Consider the following 26,375-nt stretch of genomic DNA (forward strand, 5'->3'; position numbering starts at 1 on the left):
TCTTTCATGATATCAAATCTGGATTTTGATCTATTTTGAAATGTAATCAATTATCATATACTCTGAGGAAATGTTATTGTTAAATTAGAACCCCAAGCAAAAAGTCTTTTTACTTATTACTTCTTTGAAAATTTCAGGTTTTAAATAGTACTCTTATTAAATTTTATGTTTTTTTCCTCTTTGCATCCTAAACTTGAAAAGACAAGGCCAATCATCGTCAAATACCGTAAAAGCTGTGCTCCCATGGTTTTAATGTAAAGTTAATAAAATTAATAAGAGGCAGCTGTGCATTTCAGGAAATCACTCCACTGAAGAGTTCTGGGAATATTATAACCTCAAGTGTGAAGCTGGAGTCACCAGAAACCCTGAATGGAATTGTAGCTCAATAAATCAAAATTTGCTCTTTTGTACCTCTACAGTGGAACTGCATGCTATGTCTGCCTATGCTTTGCAATATGCTTCCTGCTGTCTTTGTAATTATAGTGAGACTTCTTGCTTCCTGTTCTGGTAGGTTGGGAATTTGGGTGGGGGTAGGAAGGGAAAGAATTTTTGCTGTATGCTTCCATGCAGTATTTCTCAAATATTTTGGGTTAAGGGACCATGGTATGGTCATAAATCTTCCTCACTTGCCACCGTCAAATAAAAAAGAGAGTGAATATGAAGAACTGCTAGACATCCTGATAACATTTCTTGGAGGGATATACTAAATACATTGACTCCAAACAGTCATATACATAATAAGAGCTTCGTGACTAGCAAATGGATCACCTAGAAGCTTCTCCGGATTACTGCTGCTTGTAGTTGACAGATAAGACTGCGAGTTACTGCTTTTGACCATCATTGCAACCCAGCTGCCATTCTTTTCGATCTGTGCATTCTTTGGTAATGAATCTGGTGAATTCTTTCATCACCTTTCTCCTACCCCATTTTCCTTTCAAGTGATAGCAAAGTCTTAGTTTCTTCAATTGAGGAAACAAGATGAGATTCTTCTGGCTGAACATCCCAAACACCAGAACACATGAGTCAGTCTAGTACCTGGGTCTAGATCTTGGTTTTTATTAACTGTGAGCTTCTTTTTTTAAAAAAACAATATTTATTTTGACTTCTTTTTTTAAAAAAAAATTTATTTATTTCCTTTTTGTTGCCATTGTTGTTTTTATTGTTGTTGTTATTTATTGTTTTTATTTATTGTTGTTGACATTGTTATCATTGTTGTTGATATCGTTGTTGTTGCATAGGACAGACAGAAATGGAGAGAGGAGGGGAAGACAGAGAGGGGGAGAGAAAGATAGACACCTGCAGATGTACTTCACCGCCTGTGAAGTGACTCCTCTGCAGGTGGGGAGCTGGGGGGACTGGAACCGGGATCCTTAAGCCGGTCCTTGCACTTTGCGCCACGTGTGCTTAACCCGCTGCGCTACCGCCTGACTCCCAACTGTTAGCATCTAAACCACTGGAAATATAATCCTTAATCTTTAGAATATACATATATATATATATACATATATATATATATGATCTTAAGTCTTTATATATGCCAACTTTCCCCTTAAATTGCAACCATATTCTGTACACTTCTCCTAGGACTACAGTGAGATTTATGAGTTAAAGGGCCTTGCAGGTCACTTCAAATGGGACTTAATGTTAAACAAATAAACTCCTTTCAGAACAAGCAAGTAACTTCCAGAGACATGAATCTCTGAATTTCTGTATGCTTATATCTATATACCTTGGGTATGAACCCAAGGTCTATTTTAAAAAGGTTGTAGAGGGTGCAGGATAGTATTGCTGGAAGAAAACCAGACTAGACCAATTCATCAGCTGATTATTAACTTCTTAAAGGATGTGACAATATTGCCTAACTTTTGGTGTTTTTCCTTATAGTTATCATTAGTATATTATTTATAGTATAATATAGGAGTTTTCAATCTTGTGAATAACTCTTATCTGTGGGATGAATAAAAAGATTCATTAAAGCTATTTATTTATTTATTTGATAGAAACAACAGAAATATTAGGAAAGAAGGGAAGATAGAGAGGGAGAGAGACACACACCTGCATCCCCGCTTCACTGCTTGCAAAGCTTCCTCTCTGCAAGTGGGGACCAGGGGCTGGAACCCGAGTCCTTGTGCTTTGTAACATGTGCACTTCACTAGGTGTGTCACCACCTAGCCCCTGAAAAGATTCACTATGCTGTACCTAATTTTGGCTTTCCTAGTGAATTAACAGACAGTGAGACAACTTCCAGTCTGGAAAGTAACCATCAGATATAATGAATGTGCTTAATCTTTGCCAGTGTTCTCTGAGTTCCCCTGTGCTCTGTTCGGTCTTCTGGTGGTAAGGATCTGCACTGTGTCATCTTTGTGCCTCAGAGTTAGTGGAAGACGAAACTGGACTTGGAAAGTTATTACGAGTAGCTAATTGTGGCTGTTGGTATGTGTCTCCTTTAGGCTGTATTTCAGGATAGGCTCTTTATATGGGAAATTGTTTATACAGAAGGTCTATTACTTTGCGATAACCTTGGTATTGCTTTTCCTTTTTTATTTTTCATTGCCCTCAGGAACTTTCACATGCATAATGTTACTGTTCCAAGGAAACTTATTTCCCTTTGAATTTCTTTTTAATATATATATATATATATATATGTATATATATATATACACACACACATATATTATTGGATAGAAAAGATAAATTGAGAGGGGAGAGAGGGGGGGAGAGAGAGGGAGAGAGACACAGAGATGCCTACAACCCTGCTCAAGCTTGTGAAATTTCTCCCTGCATGTGGCAACCCGGGGCTTGAACCTGGGGCCTTACTTACTGTAGTGTGAGTGATTAACCAGCTGTGCCACTGCCTGGCCTTCCTTTTTAATTACTAATAGAGGCGGATATGGAGGGAAAAAGAAGAGACATCATAGCCCTGCTGCGCCATTCATGGAGCTTCAGAAAAAATCAGAAAAAAAGTTGAGTGCTAGAAGGTAGTGCAGTGAGTTAAATACACATGGCACCAAGTGCAAGGACCAGCTTAAGGATCCCGGTTCAAGCCCCCAGTTCCCCTCCTGCAGGGGCAGTCACTTCGCAAGTGGTGAAGCAGGTCTGCAGGTGTCTAGCTTTCCACCCTCCTCTCTCTCTTCCCCTCCTCTCTTGATTTCTCTCTGTCCTATCCAACAACAATGATAAACAACACAGGCAACAAAAGAGAAAAAATAGCCTCCAGGAACAGTGGATTCATGGTGCAGGCACCAAACCTCTGAGATAGCCCTGGAGGGAAAAAAAAAAAACACCTTAAAACAAAAAAGATGAAATTTTGACAGAATTCTAGGGAGAACAAAGTATGTGGTAAGTTCTTTGCATAGGCTGGAACTCAGGAAATATTTTCTTTCCTACTAGTTGAAGATGTTAAGTATGATTTTCTTAAAACACACAAAGAAAGTATCAAGTACATACATACATACATACATACACACACACACACAAACACATAAATGCAACATATCAGCTTAAGTAAGTTTAAGAGTTAAGAAAAATAGCTTGGGAAGTCGGGTGGTAGCGCAGGGGGTTAAGCGCACATGGTGCCAAGTGCAAGGACCGGCTAAGGATCCCAGTTTGAGCCCCTGGCTTCCCACCTGCAGGGGGGTCATTTCACAAGCGGTAAAGCAGGTCTGCAGGTGTCTAGCTTTCCACCCTCCTCTCTCTCTTCCCCTCCTCTCTTGATTTCTCTCTGTCCTATCCAACAACAATGATAAACAACACAGGCAACAAAAGGGAAAAAATAGCCTCCAGGAACAGTGGATTCATGGTGCAGGCACCAAACCTCTGAGATAGCCCTGGAGGGAAAAAAAAAACACCTTAAAACAAAAAAGATGAAATTTTGACAGAATTCTAGGGAGAACAAAGTATGTGGTAAGTTCTTTGCTAAGGCTGGAACTCAGGAAATATTTTCTTTCCTACTAGTTGAAGATGTTAAGTATGATTTTCTTAAAACACACAAAGAAAGTCTCAAGTACATACATACATACATACATACACACACACACACAAACACATAAATGCAACATATCAGCTTAAGTAAGTTTAAGAGTTAAGAAAAATAGCTTGGGAAGTCGGGTGGTAGCGCAGGGGGTTAAGCGCACATGGTGCCAAGTGCGAGGACCGGCTAAGGATCCCAGTTTGAGCCCCTGGCTCCCCACCTGCAGGGGAGTCATTTCACAAGCGGTAAAGCAGGTCTGCAGGTGTCTGTCTTTCTCTCCCCCTCTCTGTCTTTCCCTCCTCTCTCCATTTCTCTCTGTCCTATCTAACAACATCAACAACAACAACAATAACTGCAACAATAAAACAACAAGGACAACAAAAGGGAAAATAATTTAAAAAAGGAAAATATCTTGATTTACTTACTACCCTCCCACCACACACAAGCACACACACACACAAGCGCGCGCACGCACACACACACACACACACACACACACACACACACACACACACAGTCTTGTTTAGAGAAGGCTTGCTTTGTATTTCTTCTGAAGTTCATTGAAAGAGACTGCTTGGAAACTTTCCTAATCAACTCAGCGTTCTGTAGCAATTAGAATACTAATGAAGCACTTGTCATTTCATGCGCAAAAACAGAGATCTGAAAAAATGAAATATCTTCTTATAGTTTCAAGGGCACTCAATGGTAAGTGGAAAGTTAGTTTGCATTAATAAAATACATTTTCCTGGATAATATTCCAGAAGTGATTTATTTTTATTTTCAGTTTCTAAATTGTCTTGAGATTAGTTACTATCGTGTAGGTATGCAGAGAAATTAATTATATTCTTTTGACAACACAAATATTGTCTTGAATACCTTATGGAATTGCTTTGGGACTTGAGAGACAAAAGGTTGTGTGTGCTAGAAGCATATAATCATGTGTATAGAAATACACATATAAGCTATAGAGGAGTGCTGCAGGTATCTTTCTGACCCTCTCCCTCTCTGTCTTCCCTCTCACACTCAAGTTCTCCCTGTCTTGTCAAGATAAATAAATAAATAAATAGAAAAATAAACACCAGGAATAGTGGATTGGCTGTACAGGCAGTGAGTGTAGTGATAATTTTGCTGGTAAATGCCCCCCCCAAAAGACCAGTTTACATTTTGTGGTATTAGTAGTTTGATTTCAAATGTCCAGGTTCTCATGGGACAAGCTGTGGTTCTAGATGGACTCAAGAGTGGGACTAGACCCCCTCTGAGTCTTCACACCCTCCATTATGTCATTGTCCTGAGTGCAAAGCCCTGAAGTGGTTAGTGGGACCTGAACAGTACCCACAGAACAGGAGGTACTTTGTCTTCTCTCTGTCACGTCTGAGGAGACGGCAGGTGGGAGCAGGTGGGATGACGGTGCTCTTGGCAAAGAAGTACCTCTCTCCCTGTTGACAGGCAAGTCCATTTTTTAAAAAATTAATTTGTTTATTTTAAAAAAGGAGACATTAACAAAACCGTAGGATAGGAGGGGTACAACGCCACACAATTCCCACCACCAGATCTCCATATCCCATCCCCTCCCCTGATAGCTTTCCTATTCTTTATCCCTCTGGGAGTATGGACCCAGGGTCATTGTGGGATGATGGCATTGCCTCCCATGAAAAAGAGCCATGGCTTGAATGGCATGAGAGGCAAAAAAATCCCAGAGAGATTTTAATTTAATAAATTTGAAACCTAATCCTGTCAGTTGTTCGTAGATATTAAATAGAAATATTATTAATTCAGTGGACTGAAGAAAGTACAAAGGAGGAATAATAATAAACAAGACAGACAGAAGGGATGCAGAAGGTAGAAGGTCTGGCTTCTGTAATTGCTTCCCTGCTGAACATGGGCATTGACTAGTCAATCCATACTCCCAGTCTGCCTCTCTCTTTTCCTAGTGGGGTGGGGCTCTGGGGAAGCAGAGCTCCAGGACATATTGATGGGGTCATCTGTCCAGGGAAGTCTGGTTGGCATCCTGCTAGCATCTGGAACCTGGTGGCTGAAAGAAGAGTTAACATATAAAGCCAAAAAATTGTTGAACAATTATGGACCTAAAGGCTGGAATAGTACAGATGAAGTGTTGGGGGGTACTCACCGCAAACTCTTCTTTCAGGTATATATTTTGCCCTAGTTTATGGATACGTGTGAACATACGCTCTATCTCACGGGACATGGTCTATATCTAGGTGGCAAGTCCATTTCTTTCCTGCTCTTCATCTTACTAAATACATCAAGATACTCTGCTCTACTGTTTCCTGTATGGGCAGGAAACCTTGGGAAAGGTTTATTAGAACTATTATTCATACCCACTTCTGTGAGATTTCAGGGGGATGAGATGACTGCTTAATTTTCAGTTGCTTTGTGAATCTAATATGTGGTCTTTAGTGAAGGATAGAGACCATTTTAAATAATTGTTTCTTAGGCATATATTCCTTTAAGTGAGTGGAAAGGTAACTTCAGTTATATGCAAAGCATCTTGCTGGCTATCTGTCCCCTTTATTCTGTAGTCATTCAACCTCAGAATATGTGTTACATTCTCACCTGGGAATTGATAGAAAAGCATTAAGTATGGCAGCACTGCACCCATGGGCTCTCAGAGTCTCTGTAAGGCAGACCCATGTGATGAAGGCAGGAAGGAAAGAGGGGATCCACTGCAACACAGAGCTACTCTCAGCTGTGCTCAGCATTTGACACAGGGAACTGGAGGGCTTTCTCTGGCTACCCAGAGGAGACATCCTAGGATTTCAGGACCACAGAGATGCTCCAGTGACTCTCCCAGTTCAGAATGACTCAACTTCTGGAGGTGAGGAGAAGTGTTTGTATTTTCTCTTTTCTGACCTTGACCCCTCTCTCTCTTAGCAACAGTGCTGTTCCCTCTGCAGACTATATCTGAGAGAGGATGTCCTTTTCATTAGTTTGATAAACCTGTTGATCAGGGCATAGGTTGGGCTTAACTCCCTAGGAAAGGAGACAGAGGAGCAACTCAAAAGACTCTGTGAGGATCATGATGGGACCCTAACTGACCAATCTCTTAAGGAACTTATTTTTTAATTTGCTATTATTGTGGATTATAAAAATGTAGAATGACAAGGTATAGTTCCTACCACACCCACCAACAAAGTTCCTTGCCTTTTTTTTTAAACCAGAGCACTGTTCAGCTCTGGTTTATGGTGCTGAAGGAAGTTGAACCTGGGGCCTTGGATCCTCAAGCATGAGAGTCTCTGCCTAACCATTATGCTATTCATCCCTGCCCATTTATCATTTCTTCTTCCAGCCTCCCCCCTACTAGTACTAGTCTACATAGTACTTTTTTTTTCTGCTCATTCATTCTTTTGCTTCTAATTGGAACCAGACCTTTCCAGTCCATGTCTAGAATTTCAAGCTGATTGATAGCTGTCTACATTCTAAAACCTCTCGATGGATATTTCACATGTGTCCTATAATGACAGTGTCCATGATCTGCCCAGAGACTCTAGAGGAAGCTGCTGGAGCCTTGTCCATGAGGAGAGGAGGGGATGATGGCATTGCCTCCCATGAAAAAGAGCCATGGCTTGAATGGCATGAGAGGCAAAAAAATCCCAGAGAGATTTTAATTTAATAAATTTGAAACCTAATCCTGTCAGTTGTTCGTAGATATTAAATAGAAATATTATTAATTCAGTGGACTGAAAAAAGTACAAAGGAGGAATAATAATAAATAAGACAGACAAAGAAATGGTTCTTGCCTTCACATTTATTCTAAAGTCTTCTGTAAAACAGTGAAATTGAATGATCGTTCAAAAAGCTTTTGGGGGCGTTCAACATGTTGTCCTGCATTCAAATTCATTACTGTTTATGTGCATGTGTATGTGTGAGTATGCATGGATAAACTGTCCTGGACAAATCTCACTGACATGAACCACTGTAGCACTGCGTGTTTTGTGCATGGTGACATCGGAGTGTGACAGCACACAGGTGTTGATGTACATGATTCATTTTTTCCTTCTAGATTCAGTTTATACAGTTATATTGACATTCATGGGTTTGGATATTCTTTCCTTGTTGTCTTTTTCTATTAGATGATATCTTACAGAATACTCAGAAAAAGCTGCTGAAAAAAAAAGCATGAAGTTGAGGATGATTTTAAGGTGAGAGGATTTCTGTGACCCACCTGGACACACACTGAGTCAGAGAGACCAGAATCACAGTCACCCCTGTCTTAGGCTCCAGGGACACAAGTCTCCAGAGTTATTCAGAGTCTCAGGAGAGACTGGATTTTGGGGGCAAGATGGCACTCACCTGCAGGTTGTAGCCTCCAGGCTGTGAGAACAGGCTCTGGGAGGAGTTGTCTCAGAGTCACACTCTGTGTCCTTGTTCTGGGGCAGGAGGGATGTCTGAGCTGGAGTGTTTGAAGTAAGCAAGAGGTTCTGGCCCCTTCCCCCATCTCCATCTTCAGTGGGGACACAGAGCAGGACCAGCAGATGGATCTTGAGCCCAGAATCTCCACTGCAGGCTTCTCTTCCAGAAGAGTGAGCTGGTCTCCAAACTCAAAACAAGGATCTGGTTTACTAACTATAGAGATTCTCTTAGAAAAATCCAAAGTCCTGGTTAAAACTCTTGTTATTAAGAATTGTGCTGCTATGAACACATATCTTTTTGGTTGCATGTTATGGAGTCCTGAGAGCATATCCCTAGGAGAGGAATTACTGGGTCATATGGAAGGTCCATGTCTAGCCTTGTGAGAGTTCTCCAGACTGCTCTCCTCAGAGGTTGGGACAATTTACATTCCCACCAGCAGTGTAGAAGGGTTCCTTTATCCCCACAGCCTCTCCAGCATTTGTTGCTGCTATCCTTTTTGATGTATGCCATTCAACCAGGGGTGAGGTGGTATGTCAATGTTGTTTTTATTGCATTTCTCTGACAATCAGTGACCTGGAGCAATTTTCCATGTGTTTGTTAGCCTTTTGGATCTCTGCTGTAGTGAATGTTATAGGACCTTGCCCTCAGCTTGGATCAACAACGGTAGATAATGTTCCATCCTCTGAAGGGAGGCTAGACAACATATTCTATGCTAGACTTGAGGAAGATGGGTCCTGATATTGGGGCAGCTTGGAATATTCCCACTCATGGCCACAAAATATGAGTTCATATCTACAGGGATGCAGAGATCACATAGGCTCCTAAGCTGAATATGGGCCCCAGATCACATCAAATTGATGGGGTTTACAATTAACAATATTTATATACCTTTCCCATATTTGGGAGCTACTGTCTTCCCTGATCCAGCTTTCTGGTCCTTTTTCCAGTCTTGACCTCATCTCCCCAGACAATAACTTGGATCTACATGCATATCAGATTTCAGTTTCAGGGGAAAAAAGAAAAAGAAAAAAAAAAAACCTAGTATAGCCACAGGCCCTTTGGAATATAACTAAAATATGCCTACTAGCTATCTACAGAATGGAGACTCTGCATCTTCATCTGCACTACTCCAGACTTTAGGTTCATATTTAGTCAATAATTTATTTGGCTTTATATATTAACTCTTTTTTCAGCCACCAGGTTCCAGATGCTAGCATGATGCCAAACAGAGACTTCCCTGGACAGACAACCCCACCAATGTGTCCTGGAGCTCCGATTCCCCAGAGCCCTTCCCCACTAGGGCAAGAGAGAGGCAGGCTAGGAGTATGGATCCACCTGTCAATACCCATGTTCAACCAGGAAGCAATTACAGAAGCCAGACCTCCCACCTTCTGCATCCCACAGTGACCTTGGGTCCATACTCCCAGAGGGTTAAAGAATAGGAAAGCTATCAGGGGAGGGGATGGGATATGGAGTTCTGGTGGCGGGAACTGTGTGGAGTTGTATCCCTTTTATCTTATAGTTTTGTCAGTGTTTCCTTTTTATAAAAAAAAAAAAACACAACAACAAACTATTATTAGAGGAATGTGAGTTACCAGTGATGGTAAACACAACAAGTAGCACATCTAAAGCAAAGTTTTCCATGCCGTTTTGCCAATTCTACAAGATTTCTTTTGTGGTGGTGGTACTCATCACCTTCTGTGGCTTAATGGGGAATGGGATTATCATTTGACTGCTGGGTTTCCTCACAAAGAGAAATCCCTTTTCTTTTTTTTTTTAATGTTTTTTAAATTTTTTTGTATTCATTTATTTTCCCTTTTGCTTCCCTTGTTTTTTTACTGTTGTTGTCGTTATTGTTGTTGTTATTGATGTTGTTACTGTTGGACAGGACAGAGCAAAATGGAGAGAGGAGGGGAAGACAGAGAGGGGGAGAGAAAGACACACCTGCAGACCTGCTTCACAACCTGTGAAACCACTCCTCTGCAGGTGGGGAGCCGGGGGCTTGAACCGGGATCCTTGATCTGGTCCTTGTGCTTCATGCCATGTGCATTTAACCTGCTGTGCTACTGCCCGACTCTCAAGAAATCCTTTTTTTAAATTTAAATTTATTTTATTTTAAATATTTTATTTATTCATTCCCTTTTGTTGCCCTTGTTTTATTGTCGTAGTTATTATCGATGTCGCCATTGTTAGATAGGACAGAATGAAATGGAGAGAGGAGGGGAAGAGAAATGGGATGAGGAAGGAGCTAGGAAGAGGAGAGGAATCAACATCTCAAACAGGACGGGGTCGCCCCTGGACCCCAGAGTAGAGAGCTCTGCTGGAGCTCAAGTTCTTCCCTTATTTTAATTTTTTATTGTCTTTATTTGATTGACACAGCAAGATATTGAGAGAAGAGAGGGAGATGGAGAGGAAGAGAGACAGGCAGACATCTACAGACTTGCCTCACTACTTGTGAAGCACCCTTCCTGTAGGAGCTCAAGTTCTGACCCTGCAGAGACCCACCCCTAAGGAGTCATAATTGAAAAGGAGATAGAGAAAGAGCTCTCATAAATACTCAGGAAGGTGCCCCAATGATAAGTGACGATGACAATTTTTGTATGCACCTGTTGGTGCATTTATGTGTCCTCTTTGGTTCACTTTTGTGCACGTCATGAGACAGTGATCCACTTTAATTGATTTTGTATGTGGTTATCCCAGGTTTCAAATACCATTATTATTAAAGATACTATTGCTATTTTTATGTTCTTGGTTCCTTTGTCATAAATTATCTGAAAAAAAACTTTTGTTGTTGCTGGGTCTTCACATGTGCACAGTTTCACTGGTTCTGGCCTATAGTACATCTAGCCTGCACATAGAGAGAGGGTGAGAAACCACAGAATCAGTGCTTCTTCCATTGATGTGGAACTTCTCATCTGCTGCTGGGATTGGAACGTGGGTCGCATGTTCTTCAAGGCAATGCCCTCCTCAGTGAGCTCTCTTTCTATCCCTTCTTTGGCATAAAGTTCTGATGATGTAGGGGGTAGTGCAGCGGGTTAAGCGCAGGTGGCGCCAAGTACCAGGACCGGCATAAGGATCCCACTTAGAGCCCCCGGCTCCCCACCTGCAGGGGAGTCGCTTCACAGGCGGTGAAGCAGGTATCTTTCTCTCCCCCACTCTTTCTTCCCCTCCTTTCTCCATTTCTCTCAGTCCTAGCCAACAACAATGACGTCAATAACAACAGTAATAACTACAACAACAACAACGAAAGAACAACAAGGCAACAAAAGAGAATAAATAAATAAATATTTTAAAAAGTTAAAAAAGAAAGTTCTGATGATGTATAGGAGGATCTGTTTCTGGACGCTCAACTATATTTCCATGAGTGTTGGCCACATCATTTGCACTAAAGTCAGTTCTTGTATAAATTCTATTTTTAAAATAGGATCTACCTCTATCCATACTTATCAATCTTCTGCATGAATTTGGTGATTTGGGAGAGCGGAAATAGATATAGAGAAACCACAAAATCCTATATATAACAGGTGATGCCCAAAGAGAATATATGAAACCTGGACCTGTACACTTTTAGACCCACACAACTATAAGCACTAGCAACAACACTTTTTGGCTATCCCACAGTAGAATTCAGTTCCACAAGGTGTAGTGATGGGAGAACTTCCTCGCAGTCAGTGGGGAAACTCTCTATCTGTTCTGGTTGTGCTTGCCTTCTTCTTCTAGCGTTTGCCCTTCTTCCGTAGCCAGTCAACAGCATCAGGTTGAGCCTGATGTAAAGTTTCGAGACCTCCTCTGAATCTGGAGAGGTGGCAGTCGTTGACTATGGGGGTCATCGTCTGTCTGTAGCCGCAGGGGCAGTTCGGGTCGTCTCTGGCTCCCCAGCGATGGAACATAGCGGTGCACCGGCCATGGCCTGTTTGATAGCGATTGAGGAGGGCCCAATCATAACGTGCTAGGTCAAAGCAGGGTTGACGCTTGCAGGGGTCTGTGATGAGGTGTTTGTTCTTTACCTCAGCTGACTGCCAACTCTGTTTCCAAGAGACTGGAACAGAGAAGTTCAGTGTAGGCGTAGGGGACCAGATTGGGTGACGAGACGTCAAGCGTTGGACAGGGTGGGCGAAGATATCCGCATATTGGCAGGTCCGGTCGAGCGTAGACGTGGGAAATGAATTTAGATGATGCCGCATCCCGACGAATATCTGGCGGGGCAATGTTGCTAAGAACTGGCAGCCATGGAACCGGGGTGGAACGGATGGTTCCAGAAATTATCCTCATGGAGGAATATAATTTGGAATCGACCAAGTGGACATGGGGGCTACCTTGATCACAGTCATCACTGGTGAAGCTTCACCACTCTGGAATGACTTTTTTCAGACAGAAAGGGAAAGACCTAGGGAGAGAGAAAAGCATCAGAGCATCAAAGCTTCCTCCAGTGGGGTGAAATTTGGGCTTAAACCTGGGTCATACACATGGCAAAGCAGGGATATTACCCAGGTCCTAGGATATATATATATATTAATAAAAACTGGTTGACCAGGTAACCCAATTTCTTCATGTTAAATGTAGTTTGGGAATTTGCTCCTCTAGTAAAGGTGAATCTTCAAGAGGAGGGTCTTCCTGAGCTGCTACACAGAGGGTAAGAAAGACAAATGTTCCATTTGTGTTTTATTTTCAATGTAACTTTTGCTACATTAAAAGTAATATTATTATAGTTTTGTCTGACTTTCTGGATCTTAAATCTCTGGGTTCTTAAGAGCAAGCTGTAGCTCTAAACAGACCACTTCTGCTGTTTATTACTGAGGTGGGCTGAGAAATGGGCTTATCCTTGGGGGAAATGATGCTTGTGCTTAAGTGGTATAGATTTTTCTAGAAATGTAATTTACACTCTGCATCTTTGAATCATTTGGGGATGTTTTTTAAGTCTCCTTGAATACACTATTATGTGTGTGCTTTCAGTAAAGGTTGTGAATCTATTTCAATTTATTTTTGTTTCTCTAGTGTATAGATTCCTTAGGTAAGTGTGAAATATTGCTTCACTCACAGCAAATATGTTTGGACTGCTCATTCATTACTTTCACTGTTCTGTGGTTTCTCCTAATTAGGATTAGGGAATGGGCACTCTCTTTAACGATGTTTATAGAAAGGCATCAAGAGTTATTAGCGGTTTTCTCTCTGTTTTTTTTCTCTCTCTCCCTCTCTCCCTCCCTCTCTCTCCCTCTCCATTTCTCTCTCTGCATCTCTCTCAAAAGTAAAATAAATAAAATATTTAAAGATATATTAAAAAAGAGAATGATTAGCACAACACTCATGGGCTCTGAGTCAGAGTCATGCGATGAAGGAGGGAAGTTCAGGAGGGGTCCCTGGAAGCCAGGCAAAACCTGCCTCTTGGCTATACTCAGTGTCTGGTGCAGGGAGCTGAAGGGATCATCTTAGGGAGACAGGACTACAGAGTTGCTTTAGAAGCTCTCCAAGCTCAGGATGGTCCAGGATGGAGGACACACAGGTGAGATGAAGCATTTTTGGTTCCCCCTCTCTCACTTTGAGACTTTGTTCCCTTCTCCTCCATGTTCTTCTTCTTTTTTAAAAATTTTTATTTGTTTATGTATTTATTTCTTTTTGTTGCCCTTGTTTTATTGTTGTAGTTATTATTGTTGTTGTTAATGATGTTGTCGTTGTTGGATAGGACAGAGAGAAATGGAGAGAGGAGTGGAAGACAGAGAGGGGGAAAGAAAGACAGACACCTGCAGACCTGCTTCACTGCTTGTGAAGAGACTCCCCTGCAGGTGGGGAGCTGGGGGCTCCAACTGGGATCCTTAAGCTGGTCCTTGTGCTTGGCACCACGTGCGCTTAACCTGCTGCGCTACTGCCCAACTCCCCTCCTCCATGTTCTTATCACCTCTGTTCCTCACTCTGCAATCTTTCTACAGAGCTGGGATACTGTCACCATATTGTGACCCAATTGCACCAGGCTCCAGGCAAAAGGTAGTTTTCCATTCTAACCACCATTCCAAGGTGAGGTGAACAAAATATCACCTGAGATCTTTCTGGGTCTGTTTTTATTTTAATTTTTCTGTATTCTTCAGGATAACATTTATTACCTGTGTATGTGTTTTCTTTTTAATTTTGCTTGAATCAATTAGGGTCTAATCTATTATGAGTCAGTTCATTTAACAGATGTACAGCCTAGTCAACCATTTGGAAAATCGTCATTTAAATACACTAGTAATTGATTCTATGTTAGCTGGAATGTCAGTATTAAAAATAGGATCATAATTAAAGCTAAAATTATGGTGGACAGAATCATTCCAGAAAGGCTTATTTGTTAAATACAGACATCATAAAGCACTTCTCAGCGTAATGCTCTCTGCTGTAGGTTGCCTGTGGTTATTACAAACTCAAATAACATTTGATTTTTTTAAAAAAAATTATTATTATTAGTGACTTAACAGTGGATTACAAAGATCTGAGATTTCAGGGGTGTCAATTCACATCCATACATAGTGTGTATGAATCACTGCACCCACTATCGCAGTCCTATGGCCCCTCAGTTCTCACAGAGTCTAAGAGACAGTGCAATGACTCTTTACTTTGCACGTTAGTTTGCTTTCGTTCCCTATATTTTGCTTATGAGCAAAATCATCCAGTAGTTGTTTTTCATCTCGTGACTAATTTCACTGTAGCCATTATCAGAACCATCTCTGGTTTCATCATAACCATCTCCAGTTTCATGTGTTTTGTCCCAAATGACACAATTTCATCTTTTGGGATAGCAAAGTATCATTCCATTGGATAAATATCCATCATTCTATTGGATAAATATCACACCTTTCATTGGGCATTTAGGCTGCTTTCATGTCTTGGCTACTGTGTATAGTGTAGCCATGAACACTGGAATGCACATATCAGTTCAAACTAGGGTTTTCATATCCTTTGGGTATGTGCCTTTGAGGGATGCTATTGAATCCTAAGGTGGTTCCATTTTTACTTGTTTAAGGAAGACTCTTTACCCTATTTTCCATAGTGCTTACACCAGTTTATACTCCATCAATTGTGTACCAAGGCTTCTTTTTCTCCCCATATTTGTTTTGCTGATCTAGACCATTTTAGACTCTTTTAAAATTTTCTTTTGTATTTTCTTTATTTATTTATTGGATAGAGACAGTCAGAAATTGAGAGGGAAGAGGGAGGTAGAGAGGGAGAGAGACAGAGAGACACCTGCAACACTGCTTCACCACTGGCAAAACTTACCCCCTGCAGGTGGGGACTGGGCACTTAAACCCGGGTCCTTGCTGCATTGTAACATGGGAACTCAAACAGGTGTGCCACCATCTGGCCCCTAGACCATTCTCTGTTAGTATTGAATTTTTTAATGAAAGCATAACTGTGCATCTGAGGGAAAAGTAATGCATCCAAACAGTGGCTTTAGGTTCATACTCCCAGAGGAATAAAGAATAGGAAAGCTATCAGGAGAGGGGATGGGATACGGAGTTCTGGTGGTGGGAATTGTGTGGAGCTGTACCCCTATTATCCTATGGTTTTGTCAATGTTTCCTTTTTATAAATAAAAATAAAAAGAATATAATTTTATCTTCATGTTAACCCTAAAGTGTTGAGTAAAAGAGTGACATTGCACCAGAGTGTAGTCGAAAAAGATTTAAAAGGCTATAGGAGAGTCCCCCAGTGGGTCAGAAAGACCACAATCACAGGCAACTCTGTCCTAGGCTCAGGAGAAACCTATACCCAGGATCCATCAGGGGTTTCAGGAGAGACTGGACTCTGGGCTCATCTGCCTCTTGTAGCCTTCAGGCTGTGGAAGCACGTCCTAGAAGGGTCCCCTACTCCCAAGAGTCGCATCCTATGTCCTTGTCTTGAGGCTGATGGGAGATTTGAAGCTGGAGCCCATGCAGCTACAGATGCCCTGAGGAAGAGGTTCTGATTCCTTCCCCTGTCTCCATCTTCACAGGTCAGCAGATGACTCCTAATCCCGGAAACCACACCATGGGCTATTCTCTCCCAGACTTTAGAAACGGAACCGAGTCTCTAGAAGAGGCAAATGCTACTGGAAACGGCACACACAGCAAAGACCGTCACCAGTCATTTTCTTCTTTTGAAAATACCATCTTCCTAGTATATGTGGTTATCAGCTTGCTTGGCTTAGTGGGGAACGGGATTGTCATCTGGCTGCTAGGTTTCCGCATCAAGAAGAACCCCTTTTCCGTCTACATTCTCAACTTGGCCTATGCCGACTTCATCTTCTCCTTCTGCAACTGTATTTTTTACACTCTACATCTTCTAGCTTATAAGGTGTTTGTGCTTACAGCACTCTTAGCAGCAGTTATTCGCTCTTCTTTCCTGGTGGACTTGTGTCTGCTCATTGCCATCAGCACCGAGCGCTGTGTCGCCGTGCTCTGCCCCCTCTGGTACAGATGCCACCGTCCCAAGCATCTCTCTTCCATCCTGTGCGCCCTCATCTGGGGGCTGGCATTCTGTATGGCAATATTATTGTATCTTGTTACTTATTTGGAACTCCTCTCAATTAACAAAGTTTATTTAGTCTATTATATAATATGCCTCCTCACCTTCCTTGTGCTCTGTGTGTCTAGTCTGACTCTGCTCATGCACGTCCAGTGTGGCTCCAGGAGAAGACAGACCACTAGGCTCTACAAGACCATCCTGCTCAACGTGCTGACCTTCCTGCTGCTCGGGCTGCCCTTTGGTATTGGATTACTGACCTACAGTCTCTTACCAGAAGAAGCTCTCTATAGACCCTTTGTAGCACGTATATCTATCCTCTTCTCCATCCTCAACAGTCTGGTGAACCCTGTCATCTACTTCTTTGTGGGAAGGCACAGACAGACCCCAGGTTGGAAACCACTCCGGGAAGTTCTCTGGAGTGCGCTGACAGATGATACATAGTTAAGCCAAGGAAAGGAGGGTTCATCAGTACCAGACGGTACTGTTTGTGTTGACACATCTCACAACTCTGTGTCACGCTTATTAGCAGGTGGTTGTGAGGCCCATGCTTTTCCTGGCTAGAAGCTTCCATGTGTAAAGATGTCTCTGGACTCTCCTTTCATGTTATTTAATAGGAGGATAGAGTTGTTAAAGAATGCTATTAGTATTAATATCTACCATCTATCTATCTATCTATCAATTATCTATCTATCAATTATCTATCTATCTATCTATAATCTATCATTTATCTTTCTATTTATGATAGAGATCAAGAAAAATTGAGAGGGAAGGTGGGGTAGAGAAGGAAAGAGAAAGACTCCTGGAGTACTGGTACAGCACGTATGAAGGCTTATCTCTACAAGTGGGGGCCGAGGGCTTGAACTCTGTTCTTTGCACCCTGTATTGTGTGTGTTCAACCAGCTGTACCACCATGTGGTCCCCTTACTTCCTTAATTTCTCTATTTCTTTGCCTGCCTTCCTTCCTTCCTTCCTTCCTTCCTTCCTTCCTTCCTTCCTTCCTTCCTTTCTCTCTCTCTCTCTTTCTCTCTCTCTCTTTCTTTCTTTCTTTTTTGTCCCAGATGCAGTTTAGTGTGTTTGTGGATTTGATGGTTGTTAATATTTGCTGTTTTGGAGTAAGAGTTTTTTTCTGTTTGCTGTTAGTCCATAGTCAAACCTTCCAGAAGTCTGGTTCTCCGTCTTCTCTCAGAAGGCTAGAATGGACCTACCCTATGACCCAATAATTCCTCTCCTGGGGATATATCCTGAGGACTTGAACACATTCATCTAAAAAAGATATGTGTGTACCTATGTTCACAGCAGCACAATTCTAATAGCCAAAGCATGGAAGCAACGTGGGTGTCCACCAACAGATGAGTGGCTGATGAGGTTATGGTATAAATGCAAAATGGAGCATTAATCAGCTCTGAAGAATGATGAATTCATCTTCTTCACCTTATCTTGGACGGAGCTTGACAAAATCATGATAAATGAGATAAGCCAGAAAGAGAAGGATGAATATGAGATGATCTCACTCATGGAGAGAAGTTGAGAAATAAGAACAGAAAAGGGAAACACAAAGCAGAACTTGGGCTGTGTTTGGTGTATTTCACCAAAATAAAGGCCACTGGTGGGGAGGGAGGCACTCTCAGGTAGCGGTGCCTGATGTTGGAGGAGAGCTAGGTGGGGGGGCGGGGTGAGAGTGTTTTCCAGAAAACGGAGAAATTTTACACATGTACCAAGAACTGTATTGACTGTAAATCATTCATCTCACCAATAAAATATTTTTAAAAAGGAAAAAAAAAAAGAAGAATATCAATGAGTGAAGTTGAATAACTTTCTCTTGTTGGGTGACCCCAAGTTACTTAGTTATAACAACAAACTTAGAGTTGATAATGTGTTCTTTATTAAATTTGTTACTTGTGGCATCAGGGGCCTTGGACATGCTTGCTTTCACTGCTCTCAGGTCACTTAATTTTACTCTTTCTAGAGAGAGAAAGAGACATGGAGCATGGGAGGGGCACCATAACACTATAGAGTTTTCTCCTGTGTTTGGCAGGTCAGAGACAGAGTTCCTCTAAGTGCAGAGGAAGTAATGCTATTATTCTATCCCAAGAGAAAGCCTCCTCTGTAGAGTGTCTCTGATGTAACTGGGAGAGGTGGAGGTGATGGACTCAAAGTGAATCCATCTGATTATCTTTCAAATGCAGATGTTGGACTTACTTGCCAGGAGCCATTTCTCTGCTTGATAGATGTTAAGCTTTGAGACAATGGAACCCCTCAAGACAAGTGTTAATTCCCCCCCCCTGGGCAGGCCATTTCCCCTCAGGTAAACCATTTATCAGTAATCAAGTGAGTCAACACACAGTTTGGTTTCCGCCATTTGTTGCAAGGAACATTCCCCTTTGAAGTTTGCTCCCCCTCCCCCTCCTCCAGCATTCCGTCTCCTTCCCCAAAGCCTTATAATGCCTGTGAACACAATAAAATTTTGCAGCTTGATCAGAAACCTGTCTTGCTGTCGTTCTTTCGTGTCTCATGTCCCTTTCATTCCAGGTCTTTTTGGGTTCCTAGCCCCTGCTCACCGCCCTGCTGGTCGGGGCACTTACTATCCAAGGGAAAATGGAATTTTTGGGGGTCTATAGTTATTTATTTATTTATTTATTTTTATGAGTGATTGAATAATGATTAACAAGATTGTAAGATAATAGGGGGACTATTTCACACAGTTCTATCACTAGAGTTCCATGTCCTATCCCCTACATTGGAAGCTTCCTTATTCTTTATCTCTCTGGGGTATGGACCAAAAGTCTCTATGGGATGCAGATAGTGGAAGGTCTGGCTTCTGTAATTGCTCCTTCACTGGACATAGACACTGCCAAGTCAAGATTTTTTAAAAAAAATATGTTTGCTCAACCATCTGTGCAAACTTTCCCCCCTACTTTTTCTTAATTAAATTTTTTAAAAATTTGTTTGTTATTGGATAGAGACAGAAATAAATTGAGAGGGGAGGGAGACATAGAGAGAAGGAAACAGACAGAGAGACACTTGCAGCCCTGCTTCACCACTCATGAAGCATTCTTCTTGCAGGTGGAGACCAGGGGCTTAAACCTGGCTTAAACCTTGCATGCTGTAATGTGTACAATTAACCAGGTGCACCACAGCTTGCCCTCCATTTTCTTTCTTTTTTCCTTCCACCTTCCTTCCTTCCTTCCTTCCTTCCTTCCTTCCTTTCTTTCTTTCCCTTCAGTCTCTGGGGCTTAGTGATGACACTACGAATCCACTGCTTCTGGAGGCCTTTTGTTTATTTATTTATTTTATTTTTTAATATTTATTTTCCCTTTTGTTGCCCTTGTTTTTATTATTATTGTTGTTATTGATGTCATCATTGTTGGATAGGACAGATTGAAATGGAGAAAGGAGGGGAAGACAGAGGGGGGAGAGAAAGATAGACAACTGAAGACCTGCTTCACCCCCTGTGAAGCGACTCCCCTGCAGGTGGGGAGCCGGGGCCTCGAACCAGGAGCCTTATGGTGGTCCTTATGCTTTGCACCACTTGCACTTAACTCTCTGTGCTACCGCCCGACTCCCACCTTTTGTTTATTCATTTTTACTTGTTTTACTTTTTCCTTTTCATTTCATACTACAGATAGAAATTGAGAGGGGAGGGGAAGATAGAGAAGGAGAGAAAAAGATAAACACCTGCAGACCTGATTCACCTCTCTTGAAGTGGAGAAGGGACTCAAGACATTTGAGGATCAGGTGGGACTCTAAATACTCAGCCTCCTAAGCACTTCATTCCAGTACTTTCTCTTCTTCCCCCTCCTCCTTCTCCTCCTCCTTCTCCCTCTCCTCTCCTCTCCCCTCCCCTCCCCTCCCCTCCCCTCCCCTCCCCTCCCCTCCTCTCCTCTCCTCTCCTCTCCTCTTTTCCTTCCCTTCCCTTTTCTTCCCTTCTCTTTCTTTCACTTTCTTCTTTTCTTTTTTAAATGATCTCTATTTATTTATTGGATAGAAAGCCAGAAATTGAGAAGAGGAAAGGAAGGTAGAAAGGGAGGGAGACAGAAAGACACCTGCAGCACTGCTTCACCACTCACAAAGCTTTTCCCCTGCAGGTGGGGACCAGGGACTTGAACCTGGGTCCTTGTACATTGTAGCATGTGCACTCAACCAAATGTGCCACCATCTGGCCTCATTCTTTCTCTCTCCCTCCCTCCTGTTATGCAATAGAAGACTAGAGATGATATTTAATATGCAAAGTTGCCATGAAGATTAATTACCTTTTGGACACTTAGAATTTCTTGACGCTTGCAGGTATCCAGATTCACAAAGTCCTAAGGAGGTCGAGGGAAATGAAACATTCAGGCAAGATGGAACCATTCAGGGAGTGACACTCCGAGTGTATTTATTGGGATATCTTTATATACATTTTTTGACCCACCTCCCCATGAATCTGGATGCCACCCAATTTTGTAACTATTTGTCTTATCACTCTGAGACAGTCTTTTCTTCTAATCTAGTCTAGGAGAAGGTAAGAAGCAGCTAATGGTGGTCTTTACAGCACGTAGCACACTGCGGTTTTCTTCAGAGAGCTCTTTCACAGCACGTATTCACCAAGGAGGTTTGCCTCTGAGAGCTGTTTTAAGAGATTTTCCCACCACTTCTCTCCTGAGGTCCTACAGAAGTTGTACACAAATTACATAAAAATTGTCAAGGAGGTGGACTGGAGGTGTTGTTTGGCTAGCTGGTATTGGTTAAACTGCATCAATCCTTGCTTCAGTTACTATTGTTGTAATTTCTGAGGTTGGTGACTGCATTTGTCATAAAGGTATTTAGTATAGCATGGCTTGTACTCAAAACACAACAGCTGAAGAACGACAGAACAGAAAAATAAAAAACTCATCAATAAAAAAATGGTTAAATCAAGAGCAAATAAAACTGCAGCCACAATGAATGAAGACAGGAGCCCAGAAGAAACTCCAAATCAGTCAAAAGTAACCATAGATAAGAAAAGTATGCCAGCAATAATAAATCTAATAATCACAGAAATGAAAACAGCTATGGAGGAAAGGGCTATCATAATTAGGGAAACCCTCAAGGAAAATACTAGCTACCTAGAGGTATTTAGAGAACTGAAGCTGAAATAGTTGAACTAAAAGGTCGATTAGCAGAACAAGCTAATACTATAACTGAACTGAAGAAAGAAGCTGAGGGAAGGGAAAGCAGACTAACAGAAGCAGAAAACAGAATTAGCCAGACAGAGGATGAACTAGAGAAAACTAAGAAAGAGGTAAAAGAATTGTCAAGGAGGATGATTATTAACACAGTGTTGGAAAAATCAAATAAACACATATTGCACGATGCAGCCCTTCTTAAGTAGATCAGAATGCTGCTCGTGCCTTCTAGGAAGAAGTGTGTGATGCTTCTGGGCATCTGTTGAAAGTCATGTCATGCTGTTCTCTTTCTTACTTACTAGTTCTTCCTATTTCTTTTGTTCCATGAGCTCTTACTTTTATTAGATGGGACTATTATTTTGTTAAATGAGGCAAATCTTTTTTGAAACCTCACCTTTCTTTTTCTCTGTAGGGGATATTTCACTTCATTTTTCCCTCTTGACTTTTCAATTTCACATGCTAAAAAAAGTCAACTTCTTAGAGAGTTTTTTTCAGGACATTGTCCTCTAGTAAGTTAGCTATGACCTTTTTCTAAAACATTTATTGGTATTTATAGTGACCCCTTCTTTCAGTCTCATTGACTCCCCACCCCCACATCTGACCACAGCCCCCAACCTTACAGATGAGATGTATTGTTGTTTTTTCAAGAACTATTAATTTTACTTGATAAGACAGAAAGAAATTGAGAGGGGGAAGGGACATAGAGCAGAGAGAGAAAGAAACACTTGCAACATTGCTTCATCACTTGTAAAATTTCCCCTCTGCAGGTGGGGACTGAAGGCTTGAACCTGGGTCCTTATGCATTCTAATATGTGCTGTCTCCCAGCCTCAAGGTATATTTGAGGGCAGAGTTCATTACTCAATGCTTCCAAATATTTAACATTTAATTTTTCATCTTTATTTATCTGTTGGATAGAGATAGTCAGAAATCAAGAGGGAAGGGGGTGATAGACAGGGAGAGAGACAGACACCTGCAGCACTACTTCACCACTTGTGAAGCTTTCCTCCTGCAGGTGGGGACCAGGGGCATGAACCTGGATCTTTGTTCATTGTAACATGTGTGCTCAACAATTTGTGCCACCACCTGGCCCCCAGATATTTTAAAAAATAAGGTTTTTAAGTCTTTTTAAAATAGAACCTGAAAATTTTTGTACTACTTACAAAATATACTTATTATTATTATTATATTATTCCTCTAGGGTTATTGCTGGGGCTTAGTGCCAGTACTATAGATTTACCACTCCCAGCAGCCATTTTCCCCTATTTTTTTGTTTGACAAGATAGAGAGATATTGAGAGGGGAGGGAGAGACAGAGTGGGAAAGAGAAAGATAGACACACCTGCAGCAGGGCCTTGAACCTGCGTCCTCGCACATAGTAGCATGTGCACTTAACCCGGTGTGCCACTGCCTGTGATCCCTTTTATTTTTCTTATTAATTTAAGATCTGTAACTTAGGTGATCCTTCAAAGACTAGCACTGAAAATCTTTATTATTTATTTCACATGGTTACTTTTTGCATCAATTTCTGTTGTTTTTGTCATGGAAAATACATGATAAACAAAAAATATTTTTGTGAAGGTTATTATTTACATTTCTTAGGGAGATTCTATTGGATCGAAAAATATAATCAAATTTTGTCCCCGTAGTTTGTGTTTTGAGTTACACTGTGAGGTTATTACACATAAGCCAACGCTGAAGTTAATCTGTATTGTCTTACAATAGTGTTATTTAAAAAAAATTACATATGTAAAAATGGATTAACTTCTTTCTTAGTGGGTATTGTGAGATATTGAACCAATTTAATATTTTTCCCCCAAACATATCAAGAGTTTGCCTGTATTAATAATCAGGAGCTGAATAAGTTGGATGTTCTACTCATCATGTTAATAAGTCATGAACAGCTTGATAAAAGAACAAAGGGGAGTTAATGTCGTGGTCAGGTGAAGATATGAGTCTATATTAATGCTTTGGGTGGAAGAAATTTAGTAGTCTGCCTTAAACAGGAACTATGCTATCTGTCCAGCTACAAGATGAGTAAGCCCTACAGATTTAACACACAGCTCTTTAACTATAGTCAAGAATACAAAATTATTAAAGAGGCTCTAATTATGTGACTAGAAGCTGTGTTCACCAATGTACAGTGATCATCATATTGATATATGCACATTTATCAGATCAACACCATGGAACTTTAAGGACTCAATATTGTATGTTAATTATTTTTTCAGTAAAGAAAAAACATCATTCCATTATCAGAAAAAAAAAAAAAACCTGATATCACTCTTTTCCTGCAGGAAAGCTCCCATTCACCACATAGGAAGCTTGGACTAAATATCTCTGTTCAGACACATTCACAGTTTGTTATTTGACCCTGAAGAAGAAGATCTTATTTTCTAAATATTGGTAGAGTTGGGAGTAATAATAAAGCACATAGCTTACTCTATTTCACTGTATTCTAGGAATATCTTGTGTACGGAAGTGGTATTTCAAAGCGTGTCTCATCTCCCTCTCTCTCTTTCTCTACCTCTCTCTTTTAAATATTTTTTATTTATCTTGGATAGAGACAAAGAGACATTGTAAGGGAAGGAGACATAGAGAGGAGAAAGACAGAGAATCCTGCAGCCCTGCTTCACCACTTGCAAAGCTTTCCCCTTGCAGCGGGGACCAGGGGTTTGAACCTGGGTCCTTGTGCATTGTGATGTGTGCACTTAATCAGGTGTGCCACCACCTGACCCCTAGTGTCTCATCTCTAATAAGAAAGTGAGATTTAAAAAAAAATACAATCTACAATATGCTATGTAGCTGACTATGGCTTTACATGGTTGGGTGTTCCAATGGTTTCCCGGATATTCTTTGACTAGAATGTTTGGAATCAGATAAAGTTATGTATGACACCCTAGACTCATTGACTTGACAATTGCAGGGCTTGGCAGTGGAGAAATTCTCAGATGCTTAAGTGCAGAGGAAAGCATTTATCTTCCATCTCCCTGGAGAGGATTTCAGAGTGCTTGTCTTCCCTGATGAGTCACTGACTCTAAATGAGAGAGAGTGTAATGGATCTAGGTAGGAACAAAGAGATTGATCATCTTTTTAAAAATGCAAAAGTTGATTTACAACAAATGGCGCCTCAACATGTTGCAATTTCATTTATCCCACCCCTATTTTAGTTGTTTGACTTTAATTTCGCCCTACCCACTTTTTGCTTTATGTGGTTTAACTTTACCTCCCACGTATTGAGTTACTAGGTATGGTCCACTTTGATTTTTCCCACTGGGGGTCCCAAAAAGTGTTTTAAAGTTTTAGCTCTACCCCCATGTGGCTCTGAATTTAATCTGCTCCCATGTGTTTCTATGGTTACCTACTTCTTTTTGTTGTTGTTGTTGTTAGATTTTCTGCTCAAGGCAGTTTTTTTCTTGACTTTTATTTACCACGTGTTAAATTTTTTTCTTTTTGCCCCCATGTCCTTTACCACTTAACTTTACTTTAAGCTGATCAATGACCCAACACACATATGCTAATTCTTGGTAAGTGACAATTTTAAGCTTTCTTTTACTCTCACCCTTTCTAACTGCCACAATGGTATATTGCATTCTAAAGAAGACAGTTTTCACCTCAGACAGTTGAAAGAAACTTTAAAGATATGTAAAGTTCAATGTTCTGGCAATTAAGAAAGTTGTTAAATATAATAGAAGTGATTTCTGGACCTCTTCCCAAAAATACAGCTATATCAGTTGAGATATGGACACAAATTGGAGATTATTTATTGAAAAATATTCGTATAGTCACAGCAAAACAGCTTCGGACTTATAAGCTCTGCCTTTCTCCTCTAAATCAATTACAGGCTTCTTTGCAGGACTATTCCCTAAATCCTCAAACTTCCAATTTCACTTCTCCTTCCTCCTTTTCTCAGACACAAACTGTTTCTATCACACCTGAAACTCAAACATTCTCACATTTTTCTACTGAGCCTAAACCAGTTAACCTGCCTTTGCATTGCAACAGTCTAACAACCTGGATATGCCATGATTGCCACCCAGGAGCTACTTGAACTTGGGGACGCCACTGTAAGATTCTGTTCTGAGCCTCCCTGAGTGATGGACCGTCTCTGGCTTAGACATAGATACTAGACCACAGGTCTTCAGGCTAACAGGGCCTTATCTGATACCCAGTTATTGCGCCCGCACTCTTGGGGGTGAAGGCAGAGCTTGCAGGGGTAACCCTAGAATCACTGAAGACTTGCCTATTTCTGCTATGCTCATACAGACTGTACATCTTGTCCATGTCTATAATCAGAAGTGGGGAATTGTGGTGACCCCAGCAGGAGTTTGGGGCTACTAGCATACAAATGACTTCACCCGGAGGAGGTGCTTCAGAGAAGGGAATGTATAAAAGCAGGGGACCTGGAGCACATGACTCTCT

General features: G+C 41.2%; 1 protein-coding gene across 1 annotated transcript; it reads left to right on the plus strand.

The window, feature by feature from the left end:
• Nucleotides 1-16,335: 16,335 nt before the first annotated feature.
• Nucleotides 16,336-17,253, plus strand: LOC103110463 (mas-related G-protein coupled receptor member X1-like). Its single transcript, XM_007519628.1, has one exon. The coding sequence runs from the start codon at nt 16,336-16,338 to the stop codon at nt 17,251-17,253; it is 918 nt and encodes a 305-aa protein (XP_007519690.1).
• The last annotated feature ends 9,122 nt before the right edge of the window (nt 17,254-26,375 follow it).

This window comes from Erinaceus europaeus, chromosome 17 (genome assembly GCF_950295315.1).
Source record: "Erinaceus europaeus chromosome 17, mEriEur2.1, whole genome shotgun sequence".
In the NCBI taxonomy this organism is placed as follows: Eukaryota; Metazoa; Chordata; class Mammalia; order Eulipotyphla; family Erinaceidae; genus Erinaceus; species Erinaceus europaeus.